This window comes from Centruroides sculpturatus, unplaced genomic scaffold (genome assembly GCF_000671375.1).
Source record: "Centruroides sculpturatus isolate CEXI.00-Female unplaced genomic scaffold, Cexi_2.0 scaffold1055, whole genome shotgun sequence".
In the NCBI taxonomy this organism is placed as follows: domain Eukaryota; kingdom Metazoa; phylum Arthropoda; class Arachnida; order Scorpiones; family Buthidae; genus Centruroides; species Centruroides sculpturatus.
Window position 1 is genome coordinate 22,906 of NW_019385372.1, and position 21,369 is coordinate 44,274.

Genomic DNA, 21,369 nt, shown 5'->3' on the forward strand with positions numbered 1-21,369 from the left:
AATTCAATTGTGCTATTATCATATATACACGATTGTTTACTCATTAATTATTATTTATTTTTGACTATTGATAAATTTTAAATTTATTATTTAAGAAACGATATATTCAGAATTTGTTACGAAATCGTTTTTTAGTCTATTCGCACGAATGATTCTTTCCTCTTTCTCTTGGATATAATTTTAATTAGTGACATAACTGTTTTCCTTATTCGTGTTTTAAACAGACATTTGCAATGAATAATTTTTCTAATTAAAATTTTCGATAATACTTCTGTTAACAGAAGACGAATGCGAATAGATGCAATGTACTAGAATGAACAGAAATTTTAATATTGTTACTTTATATTTACAAATATTTGTTTTAACTTTCGCCTCAACCCTACTGAAGAAATTTTATTAAATGACTAAATTTTATATTTTCCCTTCGATTGGCAAGATTATCATCTTCTTGGCATCGGTTCAAGTCAAAGATTGAAAACATCGTTCTGTTCTAGCAAACAATTACAATAAACATTTCTGTCTTCTAGAATTCTAAAATAAATTTGGGTTTTTAATTAATTAACTGAATGCGGCTTAAAAATTTCGGCGAATTATTTACTAATTGAATACCGGTTTTAGTCGACAATAATGAAGAAGACGTTTAACACGACTCGTGTCACTTACTCCGGGTGTATTGCGTCATACACTTAACATTTCCTATTAATTTAAGATACTACTACTCGTACCTAGCACAATAATTCCAGTTAAATTGCGAATAAATAAAGAAAATAAAGAAGCAAATAAATAAAACTTAATACACTAGAGGCAGCTGTTAGGCGCCGTGTCTTATTACTTAATTCGGGGCTACGTAACTGGACTTAGTTGGTTACGTAGGCCTCGTTTAGAGGTTTCTAATAGGGCACGGTTCCTTTAATAATATGTTTAGAGTTATAATGTTAAAAGTTTTTTTTAATTTTTTTTCTATAGCTTTTTGTATGCTATAGTTTAAACTACTCTCTCTTTAACCTTAAATAACCAGTAAAATATTTTAAACAAATGCTACAAATCCCTGCCAATTCAGATGACCCTATGGCATATAAGTTAGCGGCGTTCAGGTCCCTAACAAAAAGAGCATTCACACATAATACAAAATTAGACGATACGTTGGTAGAATTACAACGCATTCAGTACGCAGCATCTCGTCATGGATATGGGCGGAGATTAATCCAGAATCTGGCATGTGCCTATTTGTCGCAATTATATACAGTAGAGCGGCAATTTTAAATTTTCGCTATTGCTGTGGCGCTGCAATCTTTGGCTATGTCTTGGGCTACTCAAATATTTTATGTTTTTATATTAAATTAACTTCTAAAGTATAATTTTTTATTGTTTTTATATTTTTCAATATATTTATTTTGTTTGTACAAAATTAAAAAATAATTTTTAACGATACAATAGTCTTTGTTAGGCTTAACATCAACGAAAATTCAACGCGAAGCGACACGCAACAGAGAAAAATTTTAACATCGGATACGTTAAACTATTTTTTCGCACATAAATCGGTTATCCGAAATATCAGTTATACGAACAACCCCAGTCCCCAATTGATTCGGAAAATCGACTCTCTACTGTAATATTAACAACAACAACGCAAACACCAACAACTCCAACAATCCACAATCTTGGGCTGTAGTTCAATATATCCACCACCTGGACCCTATCTATAAAGAAATTGCGGCAATTAAGAACAAAAAAATTACATATAAGAGACGTAGTACGATTTATAACTTGCTCCGCAACTGCAAAGATCGCATAGACATAAGATTGGCTCCTGGGGTATACTCGGTTCCATTAAGGGACCATAGGTTTCAAAGTGACCTTGTATATATTGGCTCCACGATACGCTCTCTAGATAAGCGTATACGGGAGCATAGGTATGACATTGAACATAACAGGAGCACCACTGCCTTATGTACTTATGCTTCGACTCCGGGCATAACAGCAGACCTGCATAACGCCCAAATAATTAACCTATCAAGCAGAAGAGAACATATACGATCGCTGGAAACTCTCGAAATATACAAAGCTGGGCTGCACAATAACTGTATTAATGCCAAAGATGCTATTAATATTTCTAACGCCTGGAAGTTGTATTATGAACGAGAAGACAATATTTAATCCAGATCTCCACAGTTTTATATGTGGGTGTTAAGAAAAATATATTATTTCATTTGTATAAGCCAAGCTTAGTACGCACGCGCAATGAGAATGTCTATACGCATCGGTTCATACGTTCTAAGAACAATTTAAAAAAAATTTTTCAAGCACAAGGGATATTCGAATCTCGGAACTATCTGCCTGAAGAAGACCTGAAATAACAGTCGAAAACGTTTGTAGCATTTGTTTAAAATATTTTACTGGTTATTTAAGGTTGAAGAGAGAGTAGTGTATATTATACCAGTACCTAATTACGAAAGTGGAGCTATAGTTTAAAATGTGTTTGTTTCTCCATGCGTTTGTAAAGTGTTACATTGTTTGTTGAAGGAAAAATTACAAATCAATGGCATCAACTTTGTATCTAAATATGTAATCGAGACGGTTTGATAATAATAATAACAAACGGTTAGGAGTTAAAAGTAGAAATTTGGTACACAAAGTACGTCACGAGAACGCACACTAACAAGGGATTTTTCGAAATTTTCTTTACGGGGGAGAGATACAGGATTAAAGCTTCAACGATGAAAGTGTTAAGTAACAATAGAAGTGTTAAGAATGAAAGTGACGATAATAAAAATGTTAAGCAAATACAACGTGCAAGATTTTCAGGCGCAGATGCGGTTTTTTTAATTTTTGCGGGATATCGAACATATTTTTAGACCCATCTAAAAATTCTCTAATTAGTCTGGAGACAGAGAAACCGAATTTCGCATTCTGTGAAAACAAGTATGATTGGCTGTAATGTAATAATCTTAATTTTCCCTATCGTTACTTTTTTTAGCAACGCCGGGCTTTCTGCTAGTACAATTATACACAGAATTGCGTAATGCAATTGATAAAATTCCGTAATGCAGGAAACAATTAAAGGTTTTTCGATGCTGTTTCCAAAGTTCACATTTCTAAAAAAAAAGAAACAATAATTATTACCTTATTACAGTTTACAAATATAATTATATCAGTAAATATGTCATTTTAATCATTTCAAGCAAATTAATTAGGATTATAATTTCATATACAGATAAAATAATTCGGTATTAAGAGAAACCAATTAAAATATTTCCAATTATTTTATACACAATTGTACTCATTATTTTAATTTATAATTTGTGATTATTGTTGCATTTTCTGCTTTATTCTTGAATAATTGAATTAGTATTTTAACCTTTTAATTTTTATATTACTTTAGTTTTTTATACCTGTAATTAAATTTATTTAGAACATGTTGCGTGTATATAACAGTTTAATCAAATAATTAATCTGAATTAACTGTAGAAATGTGCTTGGTCTAACTATACATATATGAAAATGTTCAGGAATATTTTCTTCTATCTTTTTAATAGAAATTTTAACAACGTTATGGAATATCGTAATTTAACTAAATATATATTCGATGTGAGAATATAGAATGGTTAATTCGACTGCAGCAATCGGAATGAGATATGTTTTAAATTTGTTTTATTTTAATACATTTTAAAATATTATTTTGTCACAAATAATCATTAAATTTTACTTTGTTGGAGGTAAATAAGGTCACTTCCTTTGCAAGCGATTACAAACATGAGATCTCGACACATCCCACTACGAAACTCACCTCAACATCCGTCACGCGTCGGGAAGCGTGGTGGGATTAACGCATATATTGGAGAGAATTTCTCCATAACAGGTGTTCGCTCGTTTCTAGTTTTTGCTCACCTACAAAAAGATTCCTCTTTTTGTGTCCGAAGCTCCTGCGAAGTTCTCCTACATTCACCAATCCCTCGAGGCATTGTACTATACATTAAGGTAATATACCTGTTATGTAAAGTCTCTCTTTCTTTCTAGATTAAATAGTAAGTTAATTTTAGGAGTATTCATATTTTGTATTCGCTATTATAATTTTGTAATACTTTGGTGTAAATCAAGTTCCATACTAATATTATATCTTCTTTTTGTTAAATAAGTTTTCAGTTTTATTATAAACTTGTTTAGATTAATTTAAGGCCTACCTCCATTGTCGACTCACCTTCAAATTAAATTTTCCCTTCTAAAATTTCGGTTACGATTTTATAATTTCGGCTACTCGGAATAAGATCTTTCGAGATCTGCCCTTGTCAGTGCTGACACCGGTTGAAATAAACAAGTCGCGTTCAATCTGTGTGTGAAAGGGGATAAATCAGGAATCCCCCGTTCTCACACTTAAATGACCGGTTTATTTTGTATTTAAACATAAATTTTATGATGTTTCTCTCTAATGGTCTAATAATGTTTTAAGAAAGATATCAAGGATTGTCTTTATTTTAGAATTCGTGTAATAATCGAATGTAAGGCACACGAAAAATGGAGCGAGACCAAAAACACCACTCGCAAGATATCAAGGATTATCTTGATTTTAGAATTTTTGTAATAATCGAATGTATGGCACACGAAATGTGGAGTGAGACCAAATTCACCACTTGAAAGTCATTCAAATTTCTTGGTGTCGTGCCTCGCGAATTCCTTCCAACTGGTCAAGCTGTCGACAAACAATGTCATTTAAGAATTTTACTTTGTTTGCGTGAAGCACATGCACATGGAAATGCAGAATTACTTTTAAGAAGACAAAAAATTTTCATGAATTAATTCAATCTTTACGTGTTATTAAACCATCCCCGACACTTTATGATCAACTAGCAGGTGGGCCCGGCGTTGCTCGGGCAAAAGTAACGATAACTAAGATAAAGATTATTACGTTACAGTCAACCTTACCCGTTTTCACAGAATGCAAGAATTGGTCCCCTTAGAGAATTTTTAGATGGGTCTAAAAATATGTTCGATTTCCCGCAAAAACGAAAAAACTGCATCTGCGTATCGCATGTCGCTTTCTCTTAACAATTCCATTGTTACGTAAGATTTCCATTGTTGACACTTCCATTGTTACTTAAAACTTTTATTGTTACTTAAAACTTCCATTGTTACTTAACACTTCCATTGTTACTTAGCACTTCCATTGTTACTTAACACTTCCATTGTTACTTAGCACTTCCATTGTTACTTAACACTTCCATTGTTACTTAGCACTTCCATTGTTACTTAACACTTCCATTGTTACTTAGCACTTCCATTGTTACTTAACACTTCCATTGTTACTTAGCACTTCCATTGTTACTTAACACTTCCATTGTTACTTAGCACTTCCATTGTTACTTAACACTTCCATTGTTACTTAGCACTTCCATTGTTACTTAACACTTCCATTGTTACTTAGCACTTCCATTGTTACTTAACACTTCCATTGTTACTTAGCACTTCCATTGTTACTTAACACTTCCATTGTTACTTAGCACTTCCATTGTTACTTAACACTTCCATTGTTACTTAGCACTTCCATTGTTACTTAACACTTCCATTGTTACTTAGCACTTCCATTGTTACTTAACACTTCCATTGTTACTTAGCACTTCCATTGTTACTTAACACTTCCATTGTTACTTAGCACTTCCATTGTTACTTAACACTTCCATTGTTACTTAGCACTTCCATTGTTACTTAACACTTCCATTGTTGATGGAAGTGTTAAGCCTTAATCCTGTCTTTCCCCCCCCCGGGAGGAATTTCGAAAAATCCCTTCTTAGTGTGCGTTTTCGTGACGTGTACCAAATTTCAACTTTCAACTCCTAACCGTTTGGGCTCTGCACTTATTATTATTATCATTATTATCAACCCGTCTCCATTATATTATAGATGGGGTATAGTTAAGAGAATTTTGGTTTTAAGCTGTCTAAATGGTAAACGATTTACGATACGAAACCTCTATATAACATCATTCTTTTAAAATGGAGAAAATGCAATTGTTACTGTTTATGATAAACTTTTGTTTTATCTATTTCGCATTGGTTTATTCAACAGAATATTTGAAAGAATTGATGAAGAAAATATGTCCATATCAAAATTTTACGAACGTCGTGAGGTATTTGTAACGGGAGTAACGGGATCTTTGGGAAAGGCAAGTATTTCTACGTCATAATTTTATACATAGATATTTCAAGTATAACTCATTTCCGCTTTATCTTTGTAATATTTGAAGGTTCTTTTAGAGAAATTGCTAAGGTCCTGCAATAATGAAAAGATTTACGTTTTAATCAGAAGCAAGAAAGGAATGCCAGCGGAAAAGAGGAAGATGGAATTGTTTCGTTCTAAAGTAAGTTAAAATGTAACTGTTCTGGATTTCATTTATTTGATGAAACGTAAACTATTGTTTGGTAGCTTGAAATACTGTATTACATATTTTACTCATTTTCTGTAAGAGTTACAGTTTTATCGAAAATTCAAACGTGCAATTAACATTTATTAAATTTTACCTTGAAGAAATGCGATTTTCACAGAAATAATCGGAAGGACACGTGACAGTTTTTTCGTACAAAGATTTTGTGCAAACTGTAGACACAAGTTACGGCTTATTTATACTTGCTCTTTCTAGAGAACAAACCAGAAAATGAATATATTGGAGCATATTACGCAACAATCAATCAATGTATTTGTATTTCTAATGTAATGAATGTTCGCAGCGCGAGTACGGTCCAACGTGTGAGCAAATTCCTGGAATGCTCAGCCTAGTATTGCACCATGTTTCCTACTCCATAAAGACGAGTAGCATATTCCCTCATTTTAAGTTTAATTACATGTTGAGTATTCACGTTTCCTTTCAATTTCACATGCGGTTTCTAGAGGTTGCAGTTGGATGTATACGTAAACTTTTACGCCATCATAACCATCGAGAGAATGGTTGTTTCGTCACAATACTAAAGTTAGCGTTTATTAGAACGGTATTACAGAGGCAGAAAAGAAGTAAGTTGGAAAAAGAACTGGATGAGTTTATTTCTAACCATCAGTGACATAATCTATATCTATATCTAAATATATAAAATTACTTGTCCTGACTGCTGAATGACTGATTGATCATCGCCCAGAGCAAACCGCTGAACCAGAAAATTGATCAAATTGAAAACAGTTTGTTTGATTCTCGGCAATTCTCATCATTCTCAGTTGTAGGTTTTATGTAACAATTACTATGGTTGTTGAAATACTGAATATAAATGGGGTTCGCTTGCAAAAGTCCTCACGGGCAAAGCTGCAAGTAACAGCTAGTATATATATATATAAATGGACGTGTTTGTCCCTATATTTCACATTTTAGCCGAAACTACACATCGCACATTAATGGTGTTTGTGTGTGGTAGTAGCCCCAAGTCTCCCATCCTGCATTATGGTGGTTGCGTATCGATAGCTATAAGGTTGTGGGAGATCTAGGGGTTGAAAGTGGTTGACTTCGAAAATGTGTAGCAATGGAAGTGTCAACAATGAATGTGTTGAGTAACAAAGCTATGCAAGATTTACAGGCGCACATGCGGTTTTTTTGCGTTTTTGCAGAAAATTGAACATATTTTTAGACTTATGTAAAAATTCTCTAATTAGTCTGGAAACAGGGGACGTAATTCTTGCATTCTGTGAAAACGGGCAAGATTGGCTATAATGTAGTCTTAATAGTCGAATAGTTGAAAATGTTTTGGAATAGTCGAGGACCGTTATGTGAGAGTAGTGGGGATGGTTTTTAGAGGCGTGTGACGCACCAGCTTCAGTTGATTTTTCATAAGTAAAAGTGTACGAATAATAGAAAAAAGTAGAAAGTGAAAACTGAATAGTAAAGTGCGAAAAGTAAAAATATACAAAACAATGCCAAAAAGTAAGAAATAATTTCTGTGGTCTCGAATCATATCGAAACAGAAATAATCAAACAGAAGAGCAACTTGAAAATTATAGGGAAACACATCGAATCAGAGAAAGATTATGTACAGGAAGGTAAACAGTCTTTTATGTAAAAAAAAAACTATATTACATATAAATGTACGAACAGATAAAAACCCAGCGAAGCGGGTACTTGCAGCTAGTTACAAATAAAACTTGTAAGTAAATTCTATACGTCAAACGAAGATCATTCTGAACGATAAAAGAATTTACTGTATTCATTAAATTTTAAATAATAAATCTGTTGGAATGTAATTGTTGTGTAATAAGTATGTCAACGATTAATTATTTCTTCATTTATAAATAGTTTTTTAACTTAATTTTATTAGATGGATGAATTATAATGTGACAATGCCGAAGGGCCTCCCTATACTTCGGCACCACGTGACCGAAGGGTCGACATCGCGTCGGCGAAGATCGCAATGACAAGTTTCGTGGGGACTGACTCCACTGTGTCTTCACGGCTAGACACAGAAACCATTTCGTTCGGGCGTGTGAGCGGTCGCGTGTGTGAGCGAACATAGTCTGGATGGAAGGAGAGACAGCGCACCGGAAGTGACTTACTCAGAGACGCTTTAACGTAACAACGGTTTAATGGGTAACAAGAGGTCATACATTTCGATTTTAAATAGACTGGTTTTTTGATAATATCTATGATTTAATACGATAGATATTAGCTATATTTGATATTACGTTTTTCCCCGATTTGAGAGATAGAGTTTACATAAGTTGCGCGTGGCGATAATTACCTTGTATAAAATCTTGATTTTCTGTAAGTCAGTCGGACACAAAAGAAGACAGTTCTGGACGACAGTTCTTATTTCCACAGTTCTTAGTTAACTAGTTATTAGGCGAGGAGGTATCCAAATATTTTAGCACAGGGAAAACGTGAGTGGTCCGATCGAGGAACTGGTGACGACTGCTTCACTTTGTTGTCTGTTTTTCATGTTGGATTGTTGAAACGGAGATATTAGGTCGAAAGGTGCTGAGAAAGCGTCTTTATTAAGCCTGGGAACAGATGTAAAGCTCCCAGGTGTAAAAGTTGACAGTTATCGAATGAAACTTTGGCTACAATGTGAAATGATATAAACACACGAAAAGTCCGAATTCGGATCCTCACAATAAATACAGTACGCATCTTAGTAATAAATCATTACAAAATATACGCAATAAATTAAAAAAGTTAAAGTTGAAACGACAAATACATTCGTAGAAAAAATTTTGCTGAATTCTATTACTACATTATTTTAGTTTTGTCAAAATTTCGTACGTTTGTTCACAAAACCGACGTCACTTTAATCAAATTGGCGTAAAAGCAATCACGTGTATGACAACGCGAACATAATTAAATCTATACTAATATTATAAAGAGGTAATGTTTGTATGTATGTAAGTTAGTATGCAGCAGGTAATCTCTGAAACTACTCATCCGATTTCAAAAATTCTTTCACCAATATTTAGAATGGAACTTCAGGGTGGACATACGCTGTATATTATTCCGTTAAACATTCATATAAATTAAAAGATATAATCTAGGTTAAGGCTTTTATGTCCAACAGATGGCGCTACGAGTACGACGCCCTAAGTTTGCTTTTCTGTGAGGCATTATGCTTTTCTGTGAAAATGAACTAAAGCAGATCATCTTCTATCTATCTATATAAATAAAAATGTAATGTTCGTTTGTTCCTACCGATTCCTTTGAAATTTTGACACAACGCTGCATTCGAATACGCACGTGTTTTTATATAATATACGTGTCGAAATTCCCCCCACTGAAGGGAGATGGTTAGGATTAAAGCTTATGGTAAAGAACTCTGCTTCTATTTACACTATTTTAGATGTGGGTTTTTGCGTTTTTGATTGCGTTTTAATAGGGTACGTCAACAGAATGTACACTAACAACAAATTTTTCGAAAATTCCCCCCCCCCACGGGGAAGTGTTATAAATTTATAATAGATACATTTTGAGCCACAACAACGCGTGGCTGGGTCTGCTAGTTTTCTTACATTATTTTAACAATAAATTAGCATTTATAACTTTTTTTATAAAACCCATCTTTACTTTCAAAATTAAGCTTTTTATCCATTTTTATAACAGTTACATGTATAAAAAATGCGATAACAGATGGCGGCACCAAAATTTTAAAGGTTTCCGGAAATGTTGAGCAACTCGCTGCTGATTTATTTAATTAATAAATGTCTTCGTGTTGTCAGAATTGAGTACATTTTTACAAAGAATCGAACACAATTACGACAACTCAAATTTGCCCGATTTTTCTACTCGCTTACCTTACCATATACGATCAAATTTGTTATCGAATTTATATGATATATTCATTGTATTTATAAAAGATTTTCGAAAATGTTTTACTGAAAAATCCGGAAATTACGAATAAAGTTGAATGCATCGAAGGGGACCTCACTCGTGAGAACTTGGGAATTTCTTCTCTCCATATGAATTTGATAACGAAGAATGTTTCGGTAGTGTTTCACTTGGCCGCTTCGGTTAAATTCGATGAACCTTTTCGGTAAGTTTTACGCTAATTAAGCACATTGTTTTGTGACTTGTCTATTTATTTTAATTTATTTTGCAGAGACTCGTTCGTCAATAACGTAGAAACGACAAAAAATGTAGTAGAAGTTTGTCGTCGAATGAAAAATTTAGTGGTAAATATTTGGTAATAATTTGATTGCAGCTAAGTTCTTGATGTACACGGCATTGAATTTAGCACTAGAAATTTTTCGTATTGATATTTATAGTTTCATTTTCACCTTTAAATCAAATCCGCCCAAATACTTCGTATGTTTTGCGTTTTGCGCACAATAACACCAAATATTTTTATATGTCTTCGTAATGTTCATCGATGTCGATTACAATCTTTATTAATAATTAAAAATAATTTTGAAAATGCTATATCGTTAGGATAAACATTATTTTCAATACTTATTCCACTTATTGTTCAGAACAAATTTCCTTGGGGATTATTGAATAAATTAAATTTAATTTCAGGCATTCGTACACGCATCTACCGCTTATTCTTTCTGTGACAGAAAGGAAGTGGATGAAAAAATCTATACAATGGCCAGAAGTTTCGAGGAATTTAAGAACATTGCAAAGTACTATATTATGACACTTTAAATGCAATATTTTTTCAATTTAATTTTTTAAGTTTTTCAATACGTTCGTCGTGTTGATATTTTTCTAATTGTAGTGTAGAGAATAATGCTTCGGTAGAAATAACGGAAGAAAATCTTTTGGAAAATCGACCCAATACTTATACTTTAACAAAGGCCATAACAGAAAATTATTTAAATAATTTCTGTAGAGATTTGCCTATAGTAATCGTAAGACCTTCTGCTGTTGGTTGCACTTGGAAAGAACCTTTTTCCGTGAGTATTTCTATTCTACCTCAAATACATTATACGTTTGTGTGTAATTACTACAAATTTGTTTTTTTAGGGATGGAACGATGGCAATAGTGGAACAGATTACGTAGCCGCAATTGTAAGTGTATATAAATATTTCTGGAATTAAAGATATAATTAGTTATTTTTGAACTCTGATATCGAAAATTTATCTGGATATACAGATAAATTCTTGAGAGAACATTTTTATCCGAGTAATACCATTTACAGTACTAATATACAATAGGTCTATTAGTAAATTATTGTATTTCTACGTTCCTTTAATTCTTCTAACGTTCGCTCTTTTCAATTTAACTCTGTCTAATCACACTGACTGAAGAAAAACCACATTTAAGTTTATGAATCAGAAATTATAGTTAGAAGTTAACCAATTACCATTTACTTAATTTGTTATTAAGTGAATGCTTGAGTTAGCTTCTAATTCTAATTTTCTATTTTGAATCTTTATGTTCCGATGGTCTTTTTACAAGTAGAATTAAATTATTATTCCTCTTTAAAAACATATTTAATTTCTAATAAAGATAAATATTGCGGTAAGCATATTTTATTTCATAAAAATTTAATCCGTGTGACACGATTAATGTCAGGTACTCGAAACAGTGTTCGGTTCTACTTTCAGGGATTGAAAGGAATACTTCGAAGCGCGATGTGTGACGAAGCGAAAATTTTTGATTTCGTTCCATCGGATGCAGTGGTTAATTTGATGTTGGCTGCTGCTTGGAGAAAGTCAATAATGCCTCATCAAAGGTAAGGTTTTACGAAAATTTCAATAAATTAAGAAAGGCATCGTCGTTACAAAATTTTCTCATTTTAAGTACTCGCCTATACAAGGAAACATTTAAACATTTGCATTTAAATTTGAGCTATATTAGAAAAGATGTAGCTTAATCAGAGTGTATGTATGAGCTATGGTATCAGCAAATGTATATAAATTGGTAAAAAGTATCCGTTGAACATTAAATTCTCTCATAAACACGCATATTTGGGAAAATTCAGAATAAAATTGAAACGAGAGTGCGAAGTGATAAGCCACGGCAGTACAAATTTTCAGAAATTTAAAAAACAAAAAGTCTATCGAAAAGATCCTTTATAGCGATAAAATCTCATTTTTAATTTAAGTTTAATATATAAAGGTGCATCGTTGTTATGTAGACAAATTATGTCTTGTTAATAGTTGTTACTTTATAAACTTAAATACAAATGCCTGCTACTTCGTTCCTACATCAAATGGTATTTACGTACCAGAACTACATTTATATAAACGAACAAACTTAACAAGTTATGCAGGTAGAATCAATTTATTATGCATAATTTTTTACAAAGTACGAGTGAACAATAATTCAGTGTGAGAGCTTTACTCGCCGTCCCAGTTTTTTCACAACTCCTTGGCCACTTGATCTGATCAGAAAAAGTTTGAATGTCTGACGAATTTTCGCAATGTCGTCAAGTATTTCGCGTTAATGGAAATGTTTGCACAACGCTTCTTCTGTTTCTAGCACTTTCATTATAATATTGAATCACCGCTTTAAATGTATCTGTAACCTGCTTGGCTCTGCCACAAGCAGGTGGTATATTAAAATGTAATGCTTTTTCTATGCGAAAGAATTTTGGGCAAATTTCTCTTAATACAGACGAATAGCATCGAACATTTTGCATTGAAAATTTTTTTTTTCTATAGAGTTATTTTAGAATTAGAATTACGAATTAGAATTTTGAAAATTTAATTCGATACTTCCTACGAATGTTTGATATTTCTTATAAAAATTTTAAAATAATCTCTAGACATATTTTAGAAAAAAATTACTGTTCTCTTTCAGAGAAGACGAAATTGCAGTTTACAATTGCACTACAGGTTCCATAAATCCTTTCACTATGCAACAGTTTTTCAAATATATGAATATTCATTATTGGAAACATCCCTCGGAGAACACATTTTTATATCCAACGAATATACCCAAGAAGAATTATTATTGGAATCGTGTATGCATTATGATGCAACATCAACTTCCTGCAATGCTAGCCGATGTATTACGAGTTGCTATTGGCAGGAAGCCAAAGTATGTTCTTTGAAATGTGCTTATGTATTCTATGGCATGTTAAATGATAATCGCATTGTTTGCAATTTAGGATGATGAAAGTCTACGATAAAGTTCGTAATAAAATAAGCATGATGGAATACTTTTCTACTAGAGATTGGAAGTTTAGTACTAGAAACGTTCAGGAATTGCTGGAAAGGATGTCGACGAAAGATAAACAGGTGGGATGAATTTCATTTAAAGTAGGCAGTATCTTATGAAAAGTACAATTGACTATCTACAAATGATAATGTTGGGGATAAAGAGGGATTTTGGACTCAGCGAAATATTGTGTTACGCGGAGTACCATTGTCTAATGAGATATTAATATTTAAATATGTTTTAAATATTTAAATATGGAAGTTTAAATATGTAACATATGGAAAGGTAATGCGCTAAGTTACGTGACCTGCGTAATCAAACAGTCATCATGTGTTACATTGAGTGTTGAACAAAAGATTGTTTGTTAATTAAACGATGTTTTTTTCATCTTTATTCAATTGGATAAAGATGGAAAAAACGGAATGTTGTGTTCAACACTCAATAAATAGTAAAACACAGTTTCAGAAAACAAATCACACACGTTACATATTTTCCGATTTATTTATTAATAGTATTTAGAAATCGTGGTATTTTCGAAACCGTTCCAGTAATTTTTTGTAATTCGAACACAAATGAATTATTGTATTTATTTAGACATTTGGCAAATCTCATCATTAAATTTTATTCAGAAATCGTTTTTTCAAGTTTTGTAACACCTAACTAATAGTTTAATACTTGTTTTTGATGAAGTGAATTCTCGTTTACATCGTTATTTCTAATAATATCTTTATTAATTTCTTATTAGAGATCCTGTTATACATCTTCCCGAAATCTATAAATAGTTTAAATAAATCCGTATAAATTTCCACTAGTCGATTAATCACAAATATTCATTCTATCGTTGATCTGTCTACAATACATTCAAATAAACTACTTTCTAAACTAGTCGTTCCTTCAACTTCAACATCTCACAAGTGAAAGGCGAAGATGAAAAACAAGATGAGAAGAGTATGTGATAAACTACGCGTCGTCTGGTCTAAAACTTTCTTTCATTCTTCCAAATTACGATCTTATATGAATATCAAATTTTAGGCCGAATGGGCCGAGCGGTCGAAGTGGCAGCCTACCGCTCTGGGGACCCGGAATCGATTCCGGACGATGTTGGAAAGTTCCCAGGAATTGTTCGGAGGATGGTCCTTCCGAATACGTCGGATCCCGTCTCTTATAGCCCAGCCGCTTCATTGTGAGCCTGGCCGAACTCGTAATGGGCTGACTACGAGTCGACAACGTTGGCAATACGATAAACAAATTGTCGAGCCGGCTCTAAAAAAGACTAGCACCATGATGCGGAGAATGGCAAAACAAGAAAGAATGTTTAAAAAAAAAAAAAACAATTCGAGAAATTAGGACGTTCGAGAAGATTTGTTTTNCTTCTTATTCCTTTTTCTATCATTAAAATCATATCATAATCGATTATTGGTTCTAATTTAACTTCTGTTGTTTTTAACATAGCATCCCATGATAATCCAGGTGCTGTGAAATACCATGCTGGATCTAATTTATAAGTTTTCATGCATACATCTCTAAAATTCTCAAAGATGTCTGCTAGTATTAAAACATCTGTTTTCACATATAGATCAGAATATTATCCCATATTTTTAATCTTAAATGCTTCCCATACATTTTGTGCATGTTCATAATCTTTATCTGTTATACCACATTCATTTAATATACTATAGAACTCTTGTTTTGGAGGAAGTTTATCCATTTCACATTTCTCCCATGAATCCATATAGTCATAAGGATATACACCTTTTCTTATAACTAAATCTAATAGGTGATTAGGAAAAAACTTAGATGTTTCTCTGAACTGTTCTTTTTTCAAATTACTAGAGAGTTTATCAATACTACTCGCCATAAATTTAAATGAATCTATAAACCTAAGTTTCATTCTTCTAATTTTCTTACTAATTGACATATATCTCTCCTCATTGTTTGGTATCAAACTAATTGGTTCTGTATCGTACCCAAGTTCCTTAACAAGTAAATGAGCGTCATATCCAGTTAGATTATGAATGAATACTGGTATAAAGTTAGGATTTTTATATTTTAAATTACACTGATTATGAGTAGGTCCTCTATATTTTGATGTCAAATGATCGTGATCTCTAACTTTATCTTTATCATCATATATCTCCCCACCACATATATGACAGATATTAGTATTTTGAAAATGTTCTTCATCTTCTGCAGTCATATTTATTGGTTTAATGTCTTTATATATCTCTTCAATTTCTTCATCTTCATTTTTTAACATCTCTACAAACTTTTTTACTGCATCAGGCCCTCTACATACAACTGGTTCCTTATAATCTCCTTGTACATACTTTGTAATAAGAAAAACTCATTGGTTCATGATGTTGATATTTCATTGTATAAGACTTAGATGGATTTGGTTGACATGTTTCCATTTTCTTAGTTAGACATTCAAAGTCACCATATATCACAAATGGGATCCTCAATGATTTGTTAAAGTTTTTAAAGAAAATATATTCCCCACCCATTTCAATCTTTCCCATCTTTTTTTTCTTTACAATCAATATCATGATTTGTTAATTGTTTTGCTGAATTGTAGTATGTTAGACATCTTTCGCATATATATATCTTTCCATTATGATTCGTTAATTGAGAACTTATTAACCTAGCTAGATACTTTATTAAACAGTAATGTGATATTTTCTTTATTTTTTAAATATAATAGATTTACATGCTTATTTAGTTTATTTTTTGTTATTCTTAGAGGATATATTTCATACTGCTCATTAAAAGAATAAACATTCACTGATATATTCAATATTTTTTCACATTTACTTATATCTTGTAAAGAGATAGGTGATTCGATTCCATTGAGTGCTTCTTTAATTAACTTGATATTATAATTACTAACTCGACCAGGATTATGATTGTTTCTACCTACTGGATGTAAATATGCAGCGATACAATAAGCAAAACATTCTTGATCTTCATTCTTAATATTCAATACAGCTTTCTTGTCTTTGATTTCTTTTGGTAATTCAATGTAGGATGATCCTCTAAATGGAACATATTTATTAATTCTTAGCTCTAAATTATATATTTCTATTAAAGTCCATCCAGATCCTTTTGCTTCAAATTCATCCATCTCTCTTATTAGTTTATCAATCACTTTATCATAAAAAGCATTCAAATTTGTTGTTTTTGGAATAATCTCATTCTCAGTTTTAAATGAAAAGCCCTTGTTCTCATTTCCTTTCTGATACTCACAGAAAAATATGAAATTTACTTTCAAGTCCATTTTTTTCAGTATTTCTGCTATCTTTTCAATAACTATATCTCTAACATCATCTACAAAATCTTCTGGTATGGTAAGATTAAGTATGTTATCAATTGCATACATTTCTAATCTTGATTTGTATGCTGTCTCAATTTTTCGGATAGCTCTGTTCCTATACAATGCATTCTTATGTTCTCTCTCTTTAATATGAAGATCCTCATGGGTTGGTTTATAGTAATGATTACAGATATCACATTTTATTTGCTTTTCTCTTTCTTTTCTCGGTTTTGAAACAATATCTTCATGAAAGTTAAATATTTTACTATTTTATTATTTTTTTTATTATTTATTTAGTACAAGGAAAACCCTGTATGTACGGGCTATTATAACTAAAATTACAAACTGTAAAAAATAACAATACAAAAGAAAATTAATACAACAATATAGCGCGTGACAATTAGACTGAAAAGAAAAAATAAAAGATAACACAAGGTTAACATCATCCAAAACAATAATATTTATATTCTTATAAATAAAATGTGTGAAAAAGACAAATGAGAAAATGGCAGCGAATGGTCGGCTTTTTTTTTTGATTGTTTTTCTCTTTTTGAGTTAACCCTAACATTTATAAAATCGTTTTGGTTTTGGAAGAAAATGATAAATAAAAGTGAATAAAAATTATTCGAATTTCAGCCTTCTTAAATCCTGGCCCTCACATGAGCTAAATTTTTTAGCTTAGTAAATGGATGAGAAGACAAAGAAAGCATTACTTACTTTAGCTAAGCAGAACAGAGCACTAAGAAAGAAGAATGAAGAACAATTAATTGGTAAAGCAAAATATGAAGAAAGTCTTTCAGAGTTTCATAAGCCAGTTACAGAGAAATTAGAGGTTCCTATTCAAGATGTAAGACAAGATTTAAAAGCTATTGAAGATGCTATTCATAATATAACAATTCCTTCTACTATTGATTCATCATTTCCTCAACAAATAATATAAGTTAAAAAATGTAAGATTGAAAAGAGAATTCCAAAAGAAATCCAGAAAAGGTAAAATGAATTGAGGCATCTCTGAAATTTTGATAACCTTTTGATCCAAGAACATCAATTGATATTAACCCTAAGAGACACCATAATATACTTGGCATTAAATAAACTGTAGATAAAATAGTTTTTTGACTTTAGTTGTAAAAACAAAAGATAATTTTGAGAAAAGAAGGAATTTGTACATACACTAAAGAGGAGTTAAAAATATGAAAACTACTAAAATGGGACTGATTTTAGAGATTAAACAGTATTACTACCATTAATGCACCCACACCAATTGATGGTGCACGTGTGATTACAAAGAAAATGAACATTATGATTGTCCAAACCTCATTTCCTCTGCATTTTAAAAAGGCTAATTGTAATGCAAATGGTGTTCTTTTAATGGTTTATTATATTCTATGTGCTCACATTTACTTTTAAATGTTTTAGATCAATTAATGTATTAATTTTAATGGTTATTTTTTCATCCTCAGCAAGCTTGCATTATTTTTTTTTTCTAACATCGTATTGTTCAGTATTATAATTCTTTGATTTTTTTTCTTCAAACTGAAATGCACTCTTCTTTAAGGAATCTGCATAAAAGTTATGAAGGAGGCTGCAAAATTAATCACTTCCAAGCAGTCTTACCCTATGATTATAAATTACCCTTATTTCACAGCCAATGAATTCTAATCTCCCTAATTTTTTCCAGGTAATATGAGCAGAATTCCACCAAAAAGACAAAAGTTAAACAATAATAAATCGGATATGGTAAGTCCAATGAATGATCTTGTTAATTAATTTTGCATATGTGTAACTGTACTTTTCTTTCACAGAGTCCAATGGAACCTGTTTTTGAACCAAATAATTTGAATGTAACTGAAAATAATTCACAGTGTCAAGCAAATGCTCTACTATTGGCGCAAATCAATCATGATGGTCCACCTCCAAACACATTGGAGATGACGAACTTTGACTGGTATTCAAACACATCTGATAGCCAGAATACATCTACAAGTTCACAAGAAAACTCTCAGGATTCATCTCTCAACATTTTTGATAATTTACTTCAGAACCCCAAGCCTGATAATATATCTGGCAGCAGCAATTTGTCGTCATCTTGTCACAGTGAAAAGGTATGTTATAATTAATAACAACTGATCTTTTGTGTGGGAAAAGTTTCACTAATACGGTAATAGCTGTGTTGCTGTATAGTAATCATAATCTTTTTTTTTTCTTCACAGCGATTTGTCGACTTGAGTAATTCAGATTATGAAGGAATGCAGAACTGCTTTGATTTTATTGATAAGAGCTTGATTGCCTGGTACTTTTTTCATGATCCAGACAGTCGACTGTTGGCTACTGCTCCAGCTCGATTTGGGAAAACATCAATCCTAAAAATGCTTCACAAGTTCTTTTCAATTCAAATGACCAGATCTGGTGTTACTTGGATTGCCTTCAAGAATGTGAAACAGGAAGATGGAAGACTTGTTGAAGACCCAAACTGCATGTCAGAGATCTTCAGCACTTTCAAGACAAAGAAGATTTTCACAATGTGCCATTGCTCCACTGTGCCTGTGGAAGTCGTCTGCAATCTATGCAAACAGTGGTTTTACCATCACTGTCAACAATACCCTGTTATCTATATAGATTTTGGGACTGTTAGCAGTGTATCTTTGAGAGATGTTATTGCAAGTTTGAATGATGTAATCAGAGATGCATTTAAGCAGCATCCATATTTGATAAAAAAAATTAAAAGAAAAACTGTGTGGTCAAGTACGGGAAAGAAGGAAATGGGCAGTCATGATGTCAGTGTGTTTCTGAAATACTATGATGATGTTCAGCATAGGAACTTTTGGCGGAGCGCAAACACAACTGTAGAAGATAGAAAGAGGTACCTGGTGAATGGTCTGCCATTGCTAGCAGAATATTTAAGTCTGCATTTCAAAATTGAGCAATCTGGAAAAGGTGTTATTCTATTTGTTGATGAGTTCGATGCCCCCATATCCGAGTTAATCTTTCAAAAGGGAGAGAAGCAGAAGCTATATCAAAACATCATCAAAATTTCTGGTTTTCTTCGTCTTTGGACACGCAGTCTACTTAAGGAGTGCCAGTTTGTGAAAAAAGTGCTGGTGACCAGTTGTGTTGCCATAGTAGGCACTTTATCACTCGGTGCAAATAATATTCAGTTTAGACTTTTCTTGGACTCCCACTATTTCTCTGAGGCATTTGGATTTACAGAGGATGAAGTGAAAACTCTTGTTGATAGCTACTTGAGAGAAGAAGTTATTTCCTTGTCAAGAGATGACATTCTGAGAAACATAGATCAATGGTATAATGGATATCCAATCATTAAGAACAACAAAAAGATCTTTAGCATCTACTCCATTTTGTCTTACTTACGAAGTGGTCAGTTACGTGCGTATTGGAAGGATAAAGTTGGTTCGAGTTGCTTAGATGCTCCTCTTGCTGAAGATGTATTTCACGAAAAAGTCTTCCAACTTCTTGGCAATAACAAACGAACAGTGTCAATTGATGTGCTTGAGAGTGTGGAGCCTGCACACATATGCACTTTGAATGAGCTAGTTAATAACCCTGTACCTGAAACTATGGACCCAGAAAACATTGATTTGTACTTACAATTTTTAACTGAATGTGGTTTCTTTACTGTGACCAATAGGACAGACATGAACGTTAGTATAAGAATTCCAAATTGTGAGATCAATCGTCGACTTAGACAGAAGGTGCTTTCAGGAATGATTAAGAAGAGACCCTATGAGTTTGATTCGTCCAAAGTTTCTGCACTTATTACAAGCCTACAATCTCTTGAGACCATCAATGTGACGTGGAGAAACAACAAAGCACTGTGCATTGCAGTTGCAGAAAGTGTTGCAAACTTGTACTCCAATGTGGAGAAACCCAGCAACCAATTCAAGATACAAGCTGACCTATATTTTCTCATAAGGAGATCAGGCAAGTTTTCAAAAACTGATGCTGAACTTGCAGTTGACACTGGCAACTCACCCAGAATTGATATATATTTTATCACAAATGGCACAGCAGTGGTGGTGGAAGTTAACCACTTCAACACTGAAACCAATGTGGATTCTGCTCTTGAGAGAATCTTGAATAGAGGATATCACAGGATCTGCGAAGAGAGATTCCATAGTGACATTACGGGCAATAAAATTCTTCTGGGTATATATTTAGCTGCTGATGGAAAGGTCTCTGTTGGTTGCTTGGTAAACATTGATGGAACAAAAAGTAGAGAAGCTATAATGAGTGGACGAGTATGTGTGGACAGTGACAGAAACACCCTGTACCCTCTTGATAGGCAGGTCTGCAAGTCTCATAATGACACCCGCTTTTCTGCTTGACTATTCGGGAAAGAAAAGTGCCAAAGAAAGGTGATTTTTGTAAAAATGTTTTGTCTCCTTCGCATTTTTTTAATGTTTTATGACCATTGAGAAATAACATTCTTGTGGAGAAACCAATATTTTTTTTAGTCTTTCATATGAAATTTAAAATGCT

The 21,369-nt window shown here is 32.6% G+C and overlaps 2 protein-coding genes and 1 pseudogene across 3 annotated transcripts; 2 read left to right on the top strand and 1 right to left on the bottom strand.

Moving 5' to 3' along the window:
* Positions 1–2,307: 2,307 nt before the first annotated feature.
* On the top strand, positions 2,308–18,621 carry LOC111638267 (putative fatty acyl-CoA reductase CG5065). 2 transcript variants are annotated; one of them, XM_023383943.1, is made up of 12 exons: positions 2,308–2,368; positions 6,061–6,157; positions 6,239–6,352; positions 10,309–10,484; positions 10,551–10,623; positions 10,967–11,073; positions 11,169–11,346; positions 11,417–11,461; positions 12,002–12,129; positions 13,200–13,439; positions 13,510–13,639; positions 18,551–18,621. In XM_023383943.1, the coding sequence occupies exons 2-12, from the start codon at positions 6,089–6,091 to the stop codon at positions 18,557–18,559; spliced, it is 1,269 nt and encodes a 422-aa protein (XP_023239711.1). In that variant the 5' UTR covers positions 2,308–2,368; positions 6,061–6,088; the 3' UTR covers positions 18,560–18,621. The 2 variants fall into 2 exon arrangements, with proteins under 2 accessions (XP_023239711.1, XP_023239712.1); XM_023383944.1 differs by lacking the exon at positions 18,551–18,621 and having other exon boundaries at positions 13,205–13,439.
* LOC111638268 lies at positions 16,034–17,218 on the bottom strand (annotated as a pseudogene).
* LOC111638258 lies at positions 18,618–21,215 on the top strand. Its single transcript, XM_023383932.1, has 2 exons — positions 18,618–18,974; positions 19,083–21,215. The coding sequence occupies exons 1-2, from the start codon at positions 18,648–18,650 to the stop codon at positions 21,213–21,215; spliced, it is 2,460 nt and encodes an 819-aa protein (XP_023239700.1). The 5' UTR covers positions 18,618–18,647.
* The last annotated feature ends 154 nt before the right edge of the window (positions 21,216–21,369 follow it).